The sequence below is a fragment of the Populus alba genome, chromosome 7 (assembly GCF_005239225.2).
Source record: "Populus alba chromosome 7, ASM523922v2, whole genome shotgun sequence".
Lineage (NCBI taxonomy): Eukaryota > Viridiplantae > Streptophyta > Magnoliopsida > Malpighiales > Salicaceae > Populus > Populus alba.
In genome coordinates this window covers 1,478,806-1,495,400 of record NC_133290.1, presented here as the reverse complement: position 1 = coordinate 1,495,400, position 16,595 = coordinate 1,478,806, and the positions used below count along the sequence as shown (strand labels likewise).

The 16,595-nt window shown below is 33.9% G+C and overlaps 3 protein-coding genes across 7 annotated transcripts; 2 read left to right on the top strand and 1 right to left on the bottom strand.

Annotated features, from left to right (window-relative positions):
• Nucleotides 1-4,049: 4,049 nt before the first annotated feature.
• Nucleotides 4,050-7,120, top strand: LOC118059619 (diaboline synthase-like). Its single transcript, XM_035072529.1, has 3 exons — nt 4,050-4,301; nt 6,547-6,754; nt 6,924-7,120. Exons 1-3 carry the CDS (start codon nt 4,050-4,052, stop codon nt 7,118-7,120), a joined length of 657 nt encoding a protein of 218 aa, XP_034928420.1.
• Nucleotides 7,121-7,718: 598 nt separating this feature from the next.
• Nucleotides 7,719-10,608, top strand: LOC118059594 (uncharacterized). 5 transcript variants are annotated; one of them, XM_035072498.2, is made up of 6 exons: nt 7,719-8,114; nt 9,078-9,179; nt 9,344-9,485; nt 9,562-9,608; nt 9,810-9,833; nt 10,202-10,608. In XM_035072498.2, the coding sequence occupies exons 1-6, from the start codon at nt 8,028-8,030 to the stop codon at nt 10,415-10,417; spliced, it is 618 nt and encodes a 205-aa protein (XP_034928389.1). In that variant the 5' UTR covers nt 7,719-8,027; the 3' UTR covers nt 10,418-10,608. The 5 variants fall into 5 exon arrangements, 3 of the variants coding, with proteins under 3 accessions (XP_034928389.1, XP_034928391.1, XP_034928390.1); XR_004689330.2 differs by having other exon boundaries at nt 7,720-8,114; nt 9,810-9,951; nt 10,202-10,341; XR_004689331.2 differs by having other exon boundaries at nt 7,720-8,114; nt 9,805-9,951; nt 10,202-10,341.
• A 375-nt stretch (nt 10,609-10,983) lies between these two features.
• LOC118059593 (mitogen-activated protein kinase homolog NTF4) lies at nt 10,984-16,117 on the bottom strand. Its single transcript, XM_035072497.2, has 6 exons — nt 15,727-16,117; nt 15,249-15,378; nt 14,350-14,487; nt 13,558-13,890; nt 12,943-13,123; nt 10,984-11,388 (listed from the first exon to the last, which is right to left on the bottom strand). Exons 1-6 carry the CDS (start codon nt 15,966-15,968, stop codon nt 11,216-11,218), a joined length of 1,197 nt encoding a protein of 398 aa, XP_034928388.1. The 5' UTR covers nt 15,969-16,117; the 3' UTR covers nt 10,984-11,215.
• Nucleotides 16,118-16,595: the final 478 nt, after the last annotated feature.

The window sequence follows — 16,595 nt, the reverse complement described above, 5'->3', positions numbered from 1 at the left end:
TTTTGAAATCTATATGGTCAGGTCTGGTTAGTTAATTTGGAATATGATTTATTAGGAATTGAAATTATATCAAGTTAAAAAAATAAAAAATAAAAAACCTGATATGACCCGTTGATCTAGCAAATTAATCCAGTTGCAATGCGTTAATTTTTTTTAATTAAAACAACGTTGTTTTGATTTTTTTAAAAAACATTAATCCAGTGACTTGGTGAAAACCAGAAACCCGGATCTTTAATCGGGCTAGCTAGACCGAGTTTGAAAGCTATGCTAGGAGGTTTCAAAATCACACATACACTTTTAATATATTTATCAATATACAATCAATTGTGTAATTAACTTGATTATTGACTAATTATATTATATCATATGTGAAAAAAATGCATCGTGGGATGGGATCTTTATTATGAAAAAAATTAGAACTTGGAAGAAAATAAAATAAAGAAATATAAAAAATATTTATTATTTCGATATGAAACTTGATAGAAAAGGAATGAGAAAGAAAAAATAAATATGATTACGATCAATATAAAAAAAAAGTCACGGACATAAAATACTATACATCTCACGTATCAATAACAGTGAAAACCTTCTTATCCCGTAAATAGGAGGTAGTAGAAGTCAATAAACAAGAACTAGCCTGCGATATTTTTCATATTGGTTTCAACTAGCTGGCCACCTTTTTTTATAACACTATACAAGAGATTATTAGATCCAGTTTCTTTTACATTGACTCGTTGTACCGTAGACTATACTATAAATACAGTGTTTATACTATAGATACACAGTAGTACTATAAAGATGTGGCCTTTTTTGTTTTTTATGTCAAACGTTATTAGACCTCATGATTATAAGACTTGATATTATTGAATTTGATTTGGTTTCAGACCCAACTATTTTAGATTGGGGTTGACCGCTAGAGCTAAAAAAGACTTAGATTTGGATTAATCACCAAACCTAAGTATTTTAGGTCCGGCTTAGCACAAACTTGATGGTCAAAATAATAATTTGATAGTTTTTCAAACTAAAAATACCTCGCAATATATTTAACAACAAGCTTGTGAAAATAATAAAATATTATTTTCTAAAAGTCAATTCATCTATACCTACTTGTTAAATATCTAAATGACTTTTTGCAAGTTACTCTAAATATTTTCTACACTAAACATTCATTTATTTCTGGGCATAAATGAATAGTTGTATTGATACAAACTATTTATTTAATATAAAATAATTCATTGATCCTATTGTTGTTGTTGTTACAATGGTTAAATTTATGAATTAAATGAAACATGGTAGTTCAAGAATTTTCAAGTTAAATACTTTTATGTTTTTTTAATCAAATTTATAATACTCCATCTTTTACAATACTCCATCTTTTATGTTTTTTTAATCAAATTTATAACTTAAATAGTAAATACTTTATCACCGGAGAAAATTGAAAGTGAAATTTATTTTCAAGTTGTATTAGAAGAGTCAATAAAATTCATTTGATTTGTCTTTGGAAACAAATCAAATGTTTTCAAATTCATTTGATTTTGTTGAAAAAAAATATTTATAAAAAAAAATTAATCAAAATATATGTTTAGAATACTTTAAGGGTAGTTTAAATGTTTTTTTTAATAAAAAATAAAAAATAAATTAAAAAATAAATTAGAATTTTTGTTTAAAATACTTCAAGGATGATTTAAATATTTTTTTTTATAAAAAATAAAATATTAATTAACATTTTGGTTTAAAATATCTAAAAAATTGATGCTTTAAAAATCACTTTTGTCTTTTTCATATGTTTTTTTTTTTTTTTCATATGTTACCATGGCTTACAAATGGCGATGCCATGGCCACGGGGGAAGAATCAATGATGGCTTACTTTTAAATTGTAAAACCCAAATCCAAACAATTATTCATGAAGTTTTACATTATTGTGGGTCCTTCACTTCGCCTACTTAATTTTGTTTTTTGGAAACTGTGAAGTAGAGTACAGGCCATGATTTCTTCAAGAATGTTTTTTTTTTTTTTTTTTTCTATAAGTTCCTCGTATTTCTAAAATATTATTTTTCTATCTATTAAGAACCCTACTTACTTCTGTCATGCACGAGCTAAACCTCCCACCCCCCCATAAAACTGAAATCACTTGGAGTATGTATCATTCTGCTAATTATTGAACAAATTATTATGAACATAAACTTCGACTTTTCATGGGATACTATGACTTATAACTTTTCAGCGATGCAAATTATTGCATTCAAGTTCAAATATATTCCAAGCTCCAAGAATGATTAAATGAAATCACATTGGCCATTGACAATCAGTGGCATGGGGCCCCAAATCCAAACAAAGATTCTTAAAATGAAATTAAATGGGTATATTGTAATTAATGGTTCCAATATTCTCTCCATGATGACTTTTTTTAGTGCTTAGAGCTGATTGGAATCCTGCAAAATCCCACTAATTAGTGCATTCATAACTAGTTTACTACATAAATAGATCGCTAATTAATTATCTGATATATTAATTGAGTATTCATTATTTATGAGCAAATCAACCTTGCCTAATTTGTTTAAATATGTATTTTTTTTTATTAATAAGAAGATTCAAATTAGTTTGTATATATATATCTTAATTAATTTCATAAATTCTAAAATTAATAATTATATAAATTTTCAATAACTTTAAAATTTATGAAATTCAAACTAATAATGTTTATTTTTTTACTGATTAAACTATGCTACTACAAATTATTCAAATATGTAATCTAATTGCATGTGAAAGTCACTTCACCTATAAAGTTCAAGGAATTCCAGAGGTGATTAAAGGGATGTGAAGCCAGATAATATCGATGCTGTGCGTGATGAGTCCTTGACTTGTAAGAGAAAAAAATAGTTTAATTTTTATACGTGCATAGGATTTTTAGTTTGGTTTTATTCTATTATTCAATTATAATTTTTATTTTTATGATTTTAAATATAAATGATGTATATGGGATCATTTAAACCTTCTAATTGAAATTAAGAGATTATATCTAGTCAAATTATTTTCAAAAGTTTAGTGATTGAAAAAAAAAACTTTTTGCCCGTGAAGGAAATTGATGCAACCGAAATCTCAAGGGGAAACTGGATTCTCCTAAGAACTAATAACGGTAAATTGAAATTAAGAACTTATTAAATTATCCAAATATACCAAATAATTTTTGTAAAATAGTATTGAGAATAAATCAATTTAATATATATATTTTTAAAAAATTAAAAATAAAAAGCAAAACATCACTTAGGCTAATGGGGTTCATGAGAGGATAGGCTAAAGCCCACGTTCCGATGGGAAATGGACAGTCTCTGCCTTTCTTCGGTTTGGACCGTGTGGTTTGTGGTCCAGTAAGCGGATGAATTCAAAATCATATAAGCTATATTAATTTTCCTGCATTCCTGCTGGAAGACATTTTAATTTTATCTCCATCGTCTTGTCTAAGAACAATAATTAAATGCTACAAAAGAGAATCAAAAGACAATGTTTTGCAAGTTTAGAAATTTCTTTGCACCAAACTAGAATCAACAAGATAGTATTATATATTTTTCCGCTGAACCCACGATGTGATCCTATCCTATACATACATGGATCATTGGGATTGGAAAGCATTCAATTCTAGCTAGCTTGAGAAGGTGAAGAACATGGTGTCAACAATATTGAACAAAAAAGCAAACAGTTGCAGAAATCGCCACCCGAAATCTCAACCCTTTTCTATCCACTTGGAGGCAGGTGCCTAAAAGATGATGCTTCGATCCACTGTAATGGTAAGGGAGCAGAATAGTTGGAAGTCCAAGTAAACAGCTGCCTCTCTCAATTTCTTGAGAGGGCAGAGCACCTGCAGGAAACGGAGCTCCTCAATCAACAGGTCCATCTTCCGTTCGAGTCGGACGAGACAGCATTGGTAACTGTCCAACTCGACATGTTTGAATGTGGTGGAGTCGCCATTGGTATCGGTGTTTCTCATAGGACACTTGATGGATTCTCGGCATTAGCTAGCTTTTATTAATGCTTTTGCTACTGCGTACCGAATGGGGGTTGATAAAGTAGCATATCGTCCGAATTTCCCAACCGGCCTACATCCGCGGCCAAGATACACGACTGGTTTTGCTCCTACAGTTCCAGCTGAAGAGATCCAACTTAAACCTAGAAAGGTTCTGATGAAAAAGTATGTTTTTAGCGGTGCAGCAATATCAAAGCTGAAAGCAGCAGTCAGTGCTGGTCTTAATGGTTCAGAATTGCTGAAACGCCAACCGACACGAGTGGAGATCGTGATAGGATTAGTATGGAACGCTCTCTACATGGTGTCTAAAGTGGCCATTTAAGGCCTTCCATTTAGGTTCTGTCTGGGGTGATCTGCCTAAAAATACATGATGGTGATCATAAACATAACCCACCAGAGATTCAAAAACCAAGAAGTTAAGAAGCTTGATTTTGTGTAGCCTGGTATAAAAACCCAAGACAGAACCTAAATGGAGTGAATAAAGCAGCAGCCTTCGTGTTTTTTTAATTGTATCAGCTTCATAATTAGACAAATAAATTAGCACATTAAATCAAAACAATATGAGAATTAACAAAGGAACAAAAAGTTTTGGTCATCTTATTATGCTTTAAAAGCATGACAACATGAAACTCCAACTATCTAGCTTAACCAGTTTATAATGGTTAGTAAAATTAGCTGATGAGTTTAAAAAACAATAAGGAAAATTTCAAAATCGATAAAATCAGGGGGCTTTTGGCAAAATTTTTGATATCTAAATATTTGATGGTTCACCTAGAGACACAATGACTATTATGAGAAAACGATCTCGAGAAACTCTTAGGAAAATATAAGTACAATCGAATAATCAAATAAAAAATTATGGACATTTTGAGCCGTTATTTTGGTTAGGCATGACCATACCTTCTCTTTAGTCTAAACCTGTCCCATCGGTCTATAAATGTACATGTTGGGTCATCAACGTAATATATTTGAGGCAGATATTTTTTTAGTTATGGTAAAACTATATTTGACTGCTCAAAATCACTCATTATTACAAGTCCACCTACATTTGACATTGAAAACAGAGGACAACTACTGTATGACAATAACTTTTTGAGATTTTAATTGGAGTTTATTTTTGAGTTTACAAATTAGACAAATATATATATATCTTGACTCATAAAACATATTTGAAAGAAAAAGTTCATTAAATCATGATTTTTGTGTGAAATGATCAACTAGTTAATATAATTGAATCCAACTGGTCAATCAGTTGAACCAAATTATTGGGGTTTCACCTTGTCACGCTTTAGAAACATAACATTTACTAAATGTTGCTATTTTGAAACGCGGCAACTATTTTGTCATGCTTAAAAATAAAAATATTTAGTAAATGTGGCGCTTTTAAAACGCGACAAGATGAAAATGTACTATTTCACTAAATCTCAAATGGTATTATTCCGCCAAGATTAAAAAAAAAAACTGTGATAATTTAAAAAAAAAATCCTTGAGAATTTGCAGACAGCAGGAAAAGCTATACAAATTCTGTCCCTGCGACCATTACCTAATCACATTCTCTACAGTAATCAGGTTTCTTTAATATGAAGCTCAGGAGAATTGAACAGACAATTATTAGCCCCTTTTCCCCCAAGTTTGTTTGCAGAGACCATCTAGATAGAAGGTGATGCTGCTACCATAGCAAGAGTTCAAGAATTAAAGTTCCTTAAAAATGGTGTTCAAAAGAGAACTTGCCCGTCTCTCAACAAAAATCCGAATTCATCAGATCCTAATCAAGTACTCGTTTTGACCTCTGAAATCTAGTTGATCCTTTTAAGAGCAGTGGTGGTGTGTGAGCTACCTCTTCGGGGAAGAAATAATTAAACTCCCAGATCGTAACTAGCTAGGCACAAAAATGTGGAATCAAAAGTAAATGGCCTGCTTTATCTCGACAACGATACTGCAAAATCCAGGTAAATACGTCTCCAATCGAAGACAACAGAGTTACTATATTACAAAATGTACTAAGATAACTAGGCAAAACATCGTAACATCTATGTTAATGTTATATCTCCTATTGCCTGTTATTTTGTGTGGCCAAATATTGTTGTTTTCCTTAATTTCTTTAATCACCATCTTAATGCCTGATTAATTTTGTAACATTATTCTCTTTACTAATAAGATTTCTGATCACGTTAAAAAAAATCTTTATAGAAACAATTAATGCGAGGGAGATTGTATTAAATCTCTTGTTTTGTTTACGTACAGAAAAAAACAACTTTTATAAAAAATCAAGAGCTTCTTCAGAAATCACCCTTATCACAAATTGCTCCATCATTGAACGTGCCCCGTATCTTCTTCTATCCAGCCGAAGCTGATCAAGAACATGGCCATGTCAACATTAATGAAGAAAGAAGCAAACAGTTGCCACAATCGCTATCAGAAGTCTTAACCCTTTTCTATCCATTAGCAGGCAGACACATAAAAGATGATGCTTCAATTCATTGTAATGATAAGGGAGCTGAATATTTGGAAGTCCATGTAAACAGAGCCTCTCTGAGCTTCTTGAGAGAGTAGATCAGCATGAGATTGAGCTGCTAAATCAACTGGTCCATCTTCTGTCCGACTCGGATGACACCCCTTTGGTCACTGTCCAATTCAACATGTTTGAATGTGGTGGACTAGCCATTGGTCTAGGTGTTCTTCACAGAATCCTTGATGCATTCTCGACGTTTGCATTTATTAATGCTTTCGCTGGTGCTTCCCGATCGAATCGGGATTGATAGAGTAGAGTATCGCCCGAATTTTCAACTGGGCTCCATCTTTCCTGCAAGAGATAGGAGTAATCGTATAAATATTCCACCACAAGATTTATTAAAAGCTAATCACAAGGCTCTGGTTAAAAGGTTTGTTTTTGATGGCACAGCAATATCAAAGCTGAAAGCAGCCGTTAGTGGTTCGGAGCAGCTGAAACGCCAACCGACACGAGTGGAAGTCATGGTAGCACTGACATGGAATACTCTCATGAAGGTGGCTGAAGCTAGGAATGGCCATTTGAGGCCATCCATCTCCAGATTTGCAGTTAACTTGCGTGGGATCGAGGACAACACTACCGATACCTGAAGACTGTATTGGAAACTTCATAGGCATCGCAACTGCGAGATTTCCACCAAAAGGTGAGAGCAATGTCCAGATTCATGACTTGGTCGGCCGAATCCGTGATGGAGTGAGGAGAACCATCACAGATATTGCTGTCGACTTGGCTTTGATGCTATGCAATGACATAAAAGAGTTGGGTTATGATTTTTTAAATTTGGATTGTTATACAAAGTTTTATAATAATGCTAAAAAGTTTTCTACAATTTAAATATTATTTTTTATGTTTAATATTTTTATTCAAGCTGAAAATAAACAAATTAATATAAAAAAATACGTTTCAAAATCGAATTAACATAAATTAATAAAAAGATATTATTTATTATTAAGAAAATCACCGTGAAAAAAAAATGAAAAATTTTCTTCCAATCTTTTCATGATTGGAACCTAATAATATAATAATAACATGAGGAATAAATTCATTATCATATAAAATATGTATTTGAAATTATGACAATTTCTGTGGTTATGAGTTGAAATATATAAATTTTAAAAGATTTTATGAATTATAATTTTTTGATAACTAAGATTTTAATGTGCAAAATATAAGACACACGGCCTTCCCACCGAAACAAACGAAACCAAGTGTTTCCGGCTATATGATACGAGCAATAACCCTAAGTGTTTCCGGCTATATTATAAAACCTTTGGGGCCTTTCAACAACGACAACACCCGCACATCTATTAACTTAAACCAAACACCTCCACATCCTCCCTCCCTCCCTCTCATGGGTTCTGGACCGTTAATAATACCCTAATCTCTCTCCAAAATTCCTCTTGATTCTCTTTCTGGTTCTCAATTTTTTCTTAAAAACTCAATCTTTCTCGCAATTCCCCTTGTTTTCTCATCCGGGTTTCTCTTAGATTTCTTAAAATGGGTAAAAATCAAGCTTACAAAGCTATGCAAAGATCCAGGCTTGGCTCCAGCTCCGGTGGTCCTGAAGAGATTGAAGATGGCATGGTTTGTCCCGTTTCATACTATTCTTTAAAATCCCATCTTCAATTTTCTATATTTTATTATTATATTGCCTGTTGCCTTGTAATTTTTGTGTTAAAGTTTTGTTCTTTTCTTTGATTTTTGTTGCTTTGCATAATCTTTAGTGTTTATTGAATAATTTTTGCCAATGGATTAACATTACTGTTTCTATTGTTAATTTCTATTGTGGATTTGTGAGCATGATTATTGGCTTATTGATATTCATAAGATGCCGGGAAAGTTGGATGCTTTGGGGCAACTAAGAATATGAGTTTTGTAAGCATCTAGGTTAGTTTATTTAATTGTATGTTCTTTTTGGGATTTGAGTGGTAGTTAATTGATTTGCTAAACACTAATTGTAAGCTCCTTCAACTATTTTATCATCCTGGTGGGTGGTTAAGAGTAAAAGTGTGTTATCGCCATTGTACTTAGGATGGTGTATAATGTTCCTTGAAGCTTATCTTGTTTCTGTATAGCCTTGAGCTGCTCTGATGTGATGCTAGTGTGCCATACAGGTTGCTTTTTTCTTGTTGAATTGTGGTTCTGTTTACTTTTTAAACAATTTTTGTTTCCTTCTTGAAAAATATTTTAACTTGCATTGTTATAAGACCTTTTCAAGGATGATCCTTAAGACTTTGATTTCTTAGAGATAGGCCATCCTAACTGTTGGGAATATGTCATTAACGCATGTATGTCAAAAAAAGAAGAAAAAAGAACTGAGGCATGACAGTATGACTAGGCCTTTTTTTCTGTATCTTTTGTGCATGCTTGTTTATAGTATTAAGCGCAATAATTCTTCTTCTATAGTTTTTTGGGTGCTGTAATTGTGCGTGTGTGTGAAGAAATAAAGAGATACGGGTGTGCTGTTAAGTGTAGTTTTTGCATTTTGAATGCGTCTTCTTTACTATTTTTATTTTCATGGAACATTTCTGATGAGGCGAGTCGCAGGTGGATGGTTCTTTTCATTCACCAGAGTGGCATGCTGCTCGTTTGGCCAGCCTTAATACAACTCACACAGTAACCTGGGAAGAGTTCAAGAAAAAGCAAAAGGTAATCTGTGGATATGCTATCTTCTCTCCCAACTATCTTGCTGTTTGTGCAACTATTAGTTGTGCATCATACTTGTTTGTAACATGATTGATGCAGTTTTAAATGATGATTCGATATTTCTAGATTTTTTTGTGAAAGCTGAATTTGTGCTCCGTATTTACTAGGAGGATGAAATGAGAAAGGGGGAACTAGAAGCAGATAAGGATAGAATGATGAGAGAGTACCGAGCTCAATTGGATGCTGAGAGGGCACGCAAACTTGCTCATGGCCGGAATCACTCTGGTAGCAAATCTAGTCATCAAAAGGGTATGTATATGGATGTATCTTCTTCCTGTGTAACCATCCTCTTACCCACTTCTAAATTTAAGATGTGCTCTTGCAGATAGAAAGGACAGAGATTCAAAGAAACGCAGCAGTAAAAAAAGAAAGGTGCCTGAGATTTCTAGTAGTTTTACTTTTAAATTGAATGCATTGTCTAGACTCTAGAATATTAAATTTTACGTGACTCAAAACTACAATGCCTAATTTGATTTTATCAATCTTATTGAAAAGTCCATGTTACTTTTTTGGGCTAGTTTTTTCTTAATGAAACTAAATACACCTAGAATAATATCTCCTTATGCAGAACAGGCGGTCCTCCTTGTGCCATTGAAGGTCAGATAAGATCTTGTTATCTGATTAAGGTAGCATGACTCCTGGTAGACTAATTTTCATTCAGGGATTTTTGGATGAATTCATCTGGAAAGAAGTTCCAAATTGAAGAGTTTGGCTGGTTAGCCCTGTGAAGTTCTCTCTGGGTTATTGTTAGTAGAGGGTAGCTAGTTTTCCTGTCTTGCTGTTGCATGAATTTGTTTCTGTTTCTTGTCTTTGCCAAATGCATGTGTTCTTTTATCAAGTGTCTGCTGTATAGTCTTCTTGATTGATCATTACTATCCTCCCTACTTCCATCTCTACTGCTACGAATTTCTCATTCCCTTGGTACATAAACTCAAAATGGACCCTGATCTTGCATTACCTTGCAGCATTCGAGGCGGAGATCCGATGATTCTAGCTCCTCCAGTTCATCCTCGGATTCTTCAAGTAGTGAAGATGAGAGGGAATCAAAAAGATCAAAGTCAAGGTCTAGAAAAACAAAGGAAAAGAAGCGCAAGTCCAGAACCAAGCACTCCAGTATTGATGATGAAGAGGCTGCTGGGCCTGTGCCACTTTCTAAATTCTTTGGAAGCTTGAAGAACTAATGGCGTGATCAAAGATTATCTAGGGTACCCTTCAGATGGCTCTTCCTATAAGAGGATATCAATAGCCTTGTTCTTTATAGCAATTTTTCCAGCAATTTGCTTTGAGCAAATATGTATCCAATTGCTTCTTCCTTTTCAAGTCACTGAGCTTGTAATGCTATTAATTTGATTCCAAATTTTTCTCCTTAAAACTTCAGTCCCAACATTTCTTTTCAGATATTATGATAGTACACTCTTTCTTTCAGAATATTATGATAATACACTCTTAATCAAGTATGTGAGATGAATCATATAAATTGAGCAGTGATGTTATAAATTTGAACATATAGAGTTTATGCTTGTGTTGTTCCTGCTGGTAGTTTGACCTGCAAAGAACCCTGTAGTTTTCCTTTTCCCCGTCTCTGTTTTAACTAACATGAACATGAGAAGTGAAAACATAACAAGGATGGTGAATGGTTGCACCATGCGAAGGCTATCATAGGGCATCGTCCATGAATTGTAAGACAGGGATAGTTAGAAGCTGGCACGCGACCACTGATGCATAATATTTCATATGTGAAAGTTAATGCCAGGAAAAAAGTTGGCTCAATTCAATAGAAAGAACAACACTGCGACAGCCGACACAAACACCATTTTAATTGTTTTGTTCCCCTGAATTCTGTCCATAATAAATAATTCGATTCAGGAACCACCCGGTTTTGGATGGAACGTATTTACACCATGAAAGAAATCACTAGAAAACATATAAATCAAGGAAATCAAGCTGATCAGTCACAATGATTAAATGACTCATTGTCACTAGTTCTGGTATTCAGGGTTGAATGCAAGAGCTTCCCGATATATAAGTTCCTTCATCTGTTCTTCAGTCAGTGCATGCTGCTCAAAGTCAAAGCTGAAGGGGGTCGTGCAGATTGGTTCGTCACTGATGTCGTGAAGCGATGTTAGGTATGGATGAGCAAGTGCATCCTCAACTGCAACAAATTAAGAGGAATGGATATTATTTGAAGTGTATTTCAGAAATCTAAGACAACAATTTTAAGTGAAAGGGGAGAAATTGTTTGCAGGATATCGAAATAATGTAATATCATAACATGAAACAATATCATGTTCAGCAAAAAAAAAGAAAATTCAGTTAAGGAAAAGCTATAGGAGCATTAAGTAGTGTTTGGTTACTATCTTGATCCAAGAAAGAAAAAGAAGGGAACATGTCTCCTGTTAGATTTTTATCTATTACCATTATCTTCTCATGAATTTATCAGCCATTGAATAATAGAAGTTTAATTCTATTAAAGTCTAGTTTAAATTGGAGTCAAGTTCCAGCTGGCATGGATGATCAATCCAAGTGATATCTAGATTATTGCATATTTACCTCATCAGAAAAATAATCTCTTATTCACCTGAGAAAATGTATCTCTTATTCACTTAACCTAAACATCATGGGACACCTGTTATTTCTCCTAACTGAACGTTGGCACACAGTTTTTTTTTTTCTTCTCTGAAGACCAAGAATAATTTGTAGACTTGTGCACACAGAATTTCAACAGGGAGGACGGTGACATAGAATCAGCGACCCCACATGCAAGAAAGTCAGCAAACCGATTCCAATTTTTCAAAGGTCAGCACAGCGTGAGTTGATAGCTGCACAGAAGACTTAGACTTGCATGGTTGCATTTTTAGCAACATTAGGCAATCCAAAAAGTTAAGTTGACCATGATAAGAAAAATACAAGGTCAGTTGACGCATGCCCTAGACCACTTCCCAAAGGATGCTGGTAGCATTCCTTTCCTAGACAGGAGACTGACAATCCCCAACGGAAACTAGGAACTGTACCCCCAATTTGAGATCCAAAGTCACAAAAATATGTTCTAGTTCCTATAAAATCGCAAGCAACAAAAATGATCTCTGCTATCCCAAATGCAGTAATGCACGAAAATCTATGAGATTTACGGTTTTTGGCAGATAATAATGCAATGACATTTTCTCTCCTCCCCTCCCCCAAGTCCTACTCCACCCATTTACATGCCTCAATACCAAGACTTGCCACTTATCTAAGTGAAGATGAACCATACGGGCTTATACACTACTGCCAGATACAAGGAAACTTTGGATTAAGGGAAGAAAGGTGCAGGAGGAGAGAGGCTTCACCAATTGGTAATAAAACCATTGCAGGTTGGAGTTCCATTGAATACCATGTATCAATGAGTTTTACAGTCAAAACAAAGAGAACTCAAATTGCCTGGTGTGCAAACAGATGCAAGGTTAGAAATGGCTAGAAACTAAAACTAGGGTTTTTAATTCTCAAAGTCACTCATGACATTAATTGCTAAATAAACAGTCAATGTAAGACTATAAATACCAATCAAAGCACCACAAGATCCCATTTCTAATCTCCTAAGAGAATACATATCAACTAAGCAATGAGAATCATTTGTGACAGACCAAAGATCAAGAAAAATAAGACAAAAATTAACACGAGTAATGCCAATGGTGTTGACACACACTGAAGGTCAGGGAAACAAACTCACCAGTAATCCTCTGTCTGGGATCAAAAGTTAACATCTTTTCAATAAGATCAATAGCTGCCGGGTGGACAGTTGGGAACTTTTCAGTGAATGACTGACGGCGATGAAGTGGCAGTTGTCGAATGTATCTCTTTGCATTTTCATTCAAAAAACCCAACTCAGCCTCTGATGGGGTGCCAATCAGCTGCAAGGATTAGAAATGATCAATCATAAATTGCAAAACTTCATGTTGAGAAGATGACACATGGACACTATATATCCATATGCCTATTTGAAAACGTGTAATACTAACTAGTTTCTGCACACATTTGACTAGATTTGTAATGGCATTTAATAATCAAGAACTGGAGAGATATAACTAAAGGCCACTTAAAGGTGTCTATCTAAGAAATGCAGCCAAAATAACTAACTTTCAGGTCAAGATTACCAAACTATGGTTTACACTACAAATTCTTTTCAAGATTGTGAAAAAAGAAGAAGAGGAGATTGCCCCCCTTGTTTTCAAAAGGATAAAAGGCATGACATTTGAAGGATTATCAATAAATTCAAGTCAGATGTGATCCTAAAACTTTTTCAGCAGATAGGAACAAGCCAACAGAAATTTAACAATTAATTTACCTCCATAAGCAAACGAAGCTGATGCACATGATCTCGGCCAGGAAATAGTGGCTTTCGATCCATCAGCTCCATGAACACACAACCCACTGACCACACATCAATAGCTGCAGTGTAATCTGAGGAGTTCAAGAGCAGCTCTGGTGCTCGATACCATCTTGTAACAACATATTCTGTCATGAAATCAGTTTCCGAGGTGACACGAGCCAGACCAAAATCACATATCTTCAAGTCACAATTGGCATTCAGGAGGAGATTGCTAGGTTTTAAATCTCTATGCAGGACGTTTGCAGAATGTATATATTTCAATCCGCGGAGTATCTGATACAGGAAATACTGCGCAAAACAAAAATAGAAGAATATGTTCGGTCCTTAGCCTTTTGACTTAGTTTGATAAAGTAAAAATTAAGGAAATATACCGATGTTGTATTTAGTTGAGCTTGCCAAATTACGTTTGTATCCAAACAAACAAACTACTGTTATACCCTTTTGTGACGGAAGGCTCAATAGAAATTCAATGCTGACTAGACCTCACATAACTCAGGTCCTCTCTCATATGTCAAAGAATATGAAAAGGCCATGTTGACCACAGAAATCACTTATCTTAAAAAGGAATATTGAGTGAAAGAAAAATACATAATGGGCTGTCAATCAGCCATAATAGTAGCCCTAGATGGAGCCATATTAAGACCAAGGAGATGAGAAAATTCAAATAACTAGCATAAAGCTTTGGGTTGTTTTCTTCCCTTTGCTTTCAGTACTTGTCTCTAAACAAAGCAAATATTTAATACTAACCTGACAGTGCTCTTCTGATAATACTTGATTGGAGCGAATGATCTGATGCAGGTCAGTGTCCATTAGCTCATATGCAATATAAACATCATTAAATGATTCCCTCTGCGGTGGAGGAATTATATCCCTGATTGCCACAACCTGCATGACAAATACAAGTGATGTGTAACATAAACTATCATCAAAGTCATAACAGTGACCTCTTTCTCCCATAAAATCTTCCCTTTGTAGATATTTTTCAAATTAAGTGACGAACAAGGATTTTTATTCAAGATCTTGACAAAAGGGAACAAACTTTGTTTTGTTTCTGGGTTTATGGATTGGATGCAGTCAGCGTTACGACATAATCAAAAGGACAGCTATACAGAAAGGATGGAAACAACTTAAAACCCTATGTTTTACAGACCAATGGTTAAAAGCCATTTGATGCCACCTCAGATAGTTTTAGATTAAATCCATGTGAATTGCTTAACTAAATCATTGCCAGCTGCAACCTAGGTCATGGCCTTAACTTCATTTTCAGTAATCCGATTAAGAATATCCAGTCATGGACTTTCATTGGAATACCATTGAGATGCGAGTTAAAAGAAAAGTGCCATGAATGGGCTACCAACTATGACTAATTGTGATACAATAATCATAATAACTGTCATCATGCAGTTTCTATTTGGAATGAAATCTCTAATGTCTCTAAATGGAAGCTAGAATAATAATATCCACTCTGGCTTCATGTCTACCAAAGCAAAATAATTCAATCATAGTATCATTTGGATACTTTTATTGATTGGTCACCGAATTTACCTAATTCTCACTCTCATCATTTCATCAAAAACCCTAAAATCTACAACACATTGGCACGAAACATAACGAGCATCAATAAAACTAATCAATTACTCACTGACATTTTCATGATCCATGTGGCGAAGCAACTTGATCTCACGAAGTGTCCTCTTTGCATCAATCTTATTATCAAACGCATTTGCTATCTTCTTTATTGCCACATGTTCATTTGTCTCAGAATTCAACGCCGAACTAGCAAACAAACAACAACAACACCACAAAATCAATAAAAGCTCCAATTCATTCCTTAAAAGAACCCACAAAAAATCAATCCATAAACAAACAACACCTCAAATTTATCCAAAAACAAACACTAAAAACCACAAATTATCACAAAAGCACCTCAAAAAACACAGATTTTGCATAATATAACCTAACTTCACCTCAGCACGGCAAAAAAAAAAACTTCTATAAGGAAAAAAGTGGGTTTTATCCATTAATTAATAAACAAAAACTTCAACCTATCCAAAACCAAACCAAGAAAACACAAATATACATGAAAACCAAAGTGGGATGTTCTTTAAAGAGAAAGATTATTACCAGACGATGCCATAAGCCCCTTTACCAATAGGCATAATAGGAGGTTTATACTTAGCAGTAACTTCAAATATATTTCCAAATATATTATATTGTATAAACCTCCCTCCATGACTCAACGTTGCCGGTATATTCTCCATCCCTCCACCTCCTCCTCCTCCTCCTCCTCCCATAGCTTGTGGTGGAGCCTGCTCTTGTTGCGGGGCATCCGACATCTCTGTATCTGCCGTACTTCCACCGTCCATATCTGAAATTCGTTGCTGAAAGTGCCTGTCTTTTGGGTTTCTGTTATGGTCAAAATCAAAATCAGATCTAATAAAAATGCTTTCGTTTTATTATAAAAAAATTATAGAGAGAGAAGGAAATGGCAAGTGTACTATGCTTTTTGTTGCTGTATTTGCTTTTCTTTATCTGTCTCTGTTAATGTTATTGTCTTAGCAAACAGAAAATTCACACGTGTGGGACTTGGATTTTCTTTCTTTACTTTTTTTTTTATTATTATTATCTTGACTTAAAACAAATAAAAATTAAATTTATCTCTTCGATAAAGTTGATTTACATACTTTTTTGTTAAATATATTTAATCCTATTTTTACAATAAATACTAAATTTCTTAATAAATATAAAAACTTACCATAAAATATCTGCACGTATATGCATATGAATGATTTGATACAATAAAATATTAATTAATTATTTTTAAAATTTTAAAACTTGAAATCATTTATGACTAAAAATTTGATTTTTACACAAATAGGCTTATAAAGATAATCATAGCAAAGTTTTTAATTGGCTTTTATCTCTAAAAAATATCAAAACATTTTACATACAAAGAATTATGCATGATCATCATATGTAAAACTAAAGCTAAT

Coding starts and splice junctions, on each gene's coding strand:
- LOC118059619 (XM_035072529.1), top strand. CDS start 4,050: ATGGGGGTTGATAAAGTAGCATATCGTCCGAATTTCCCAACCGGCCTA. Junction 4,302..6,546: donor TGGAGATCGTGATAGGATTA/GTATGGAACGCT, acceptor CCATGTAAACAG/AGCCTCTCTGAGCTTCTTGA. Junction 6,755..6,923: donor ATTTATTAATGCTTTCGCTG/GTGCTTCCCGAT, acceptor TTGATGGCACAG/CAATATCAAAGCTGAAAGCA.
- LOC118059594 (XM_035072498.2), top strand. CDS start 8,028: ATGGGTAAAAATCAAGCTTACAAAGCTATGCAAAGATCCAGGCTTGGC. Junction 8,115..9,077: donor AAGAGATTGAAGATGGCATG/GTTTGTCCCGTT, acceptor GGCGAGTCGCAG/GTGGATGGTTCTTTTCATTC. Junction 9,609..9,809: donor GCAGCAGTAAAAAAAGAAAG/GTGCCTGAGATT, acceptor TATGCAGAACAG/GCGGTCCTCCTTGTGCCATT.
- LOC118059593 (XM_035072497.2), bottom strand. CDS start 15,968: ATGGACGGTGGAAGTACGGCAGATACAGAGATGTCGGATGCCCCGCAA. Junction 14,488..15,248: donor GCCACATGGATCATGAAAAT/GTCAGTGAGTAA, acceptor TTTGTCATGCAG/GTTGTGGCAATCAGGGATAT. Junction 11,389..12,942: donor TCCCAGACAGAGGATTACTG/GTGAGTTTGTTT, acceptor AATTTGTTGCAG/TTGAGGATGCACTTGCTCAT.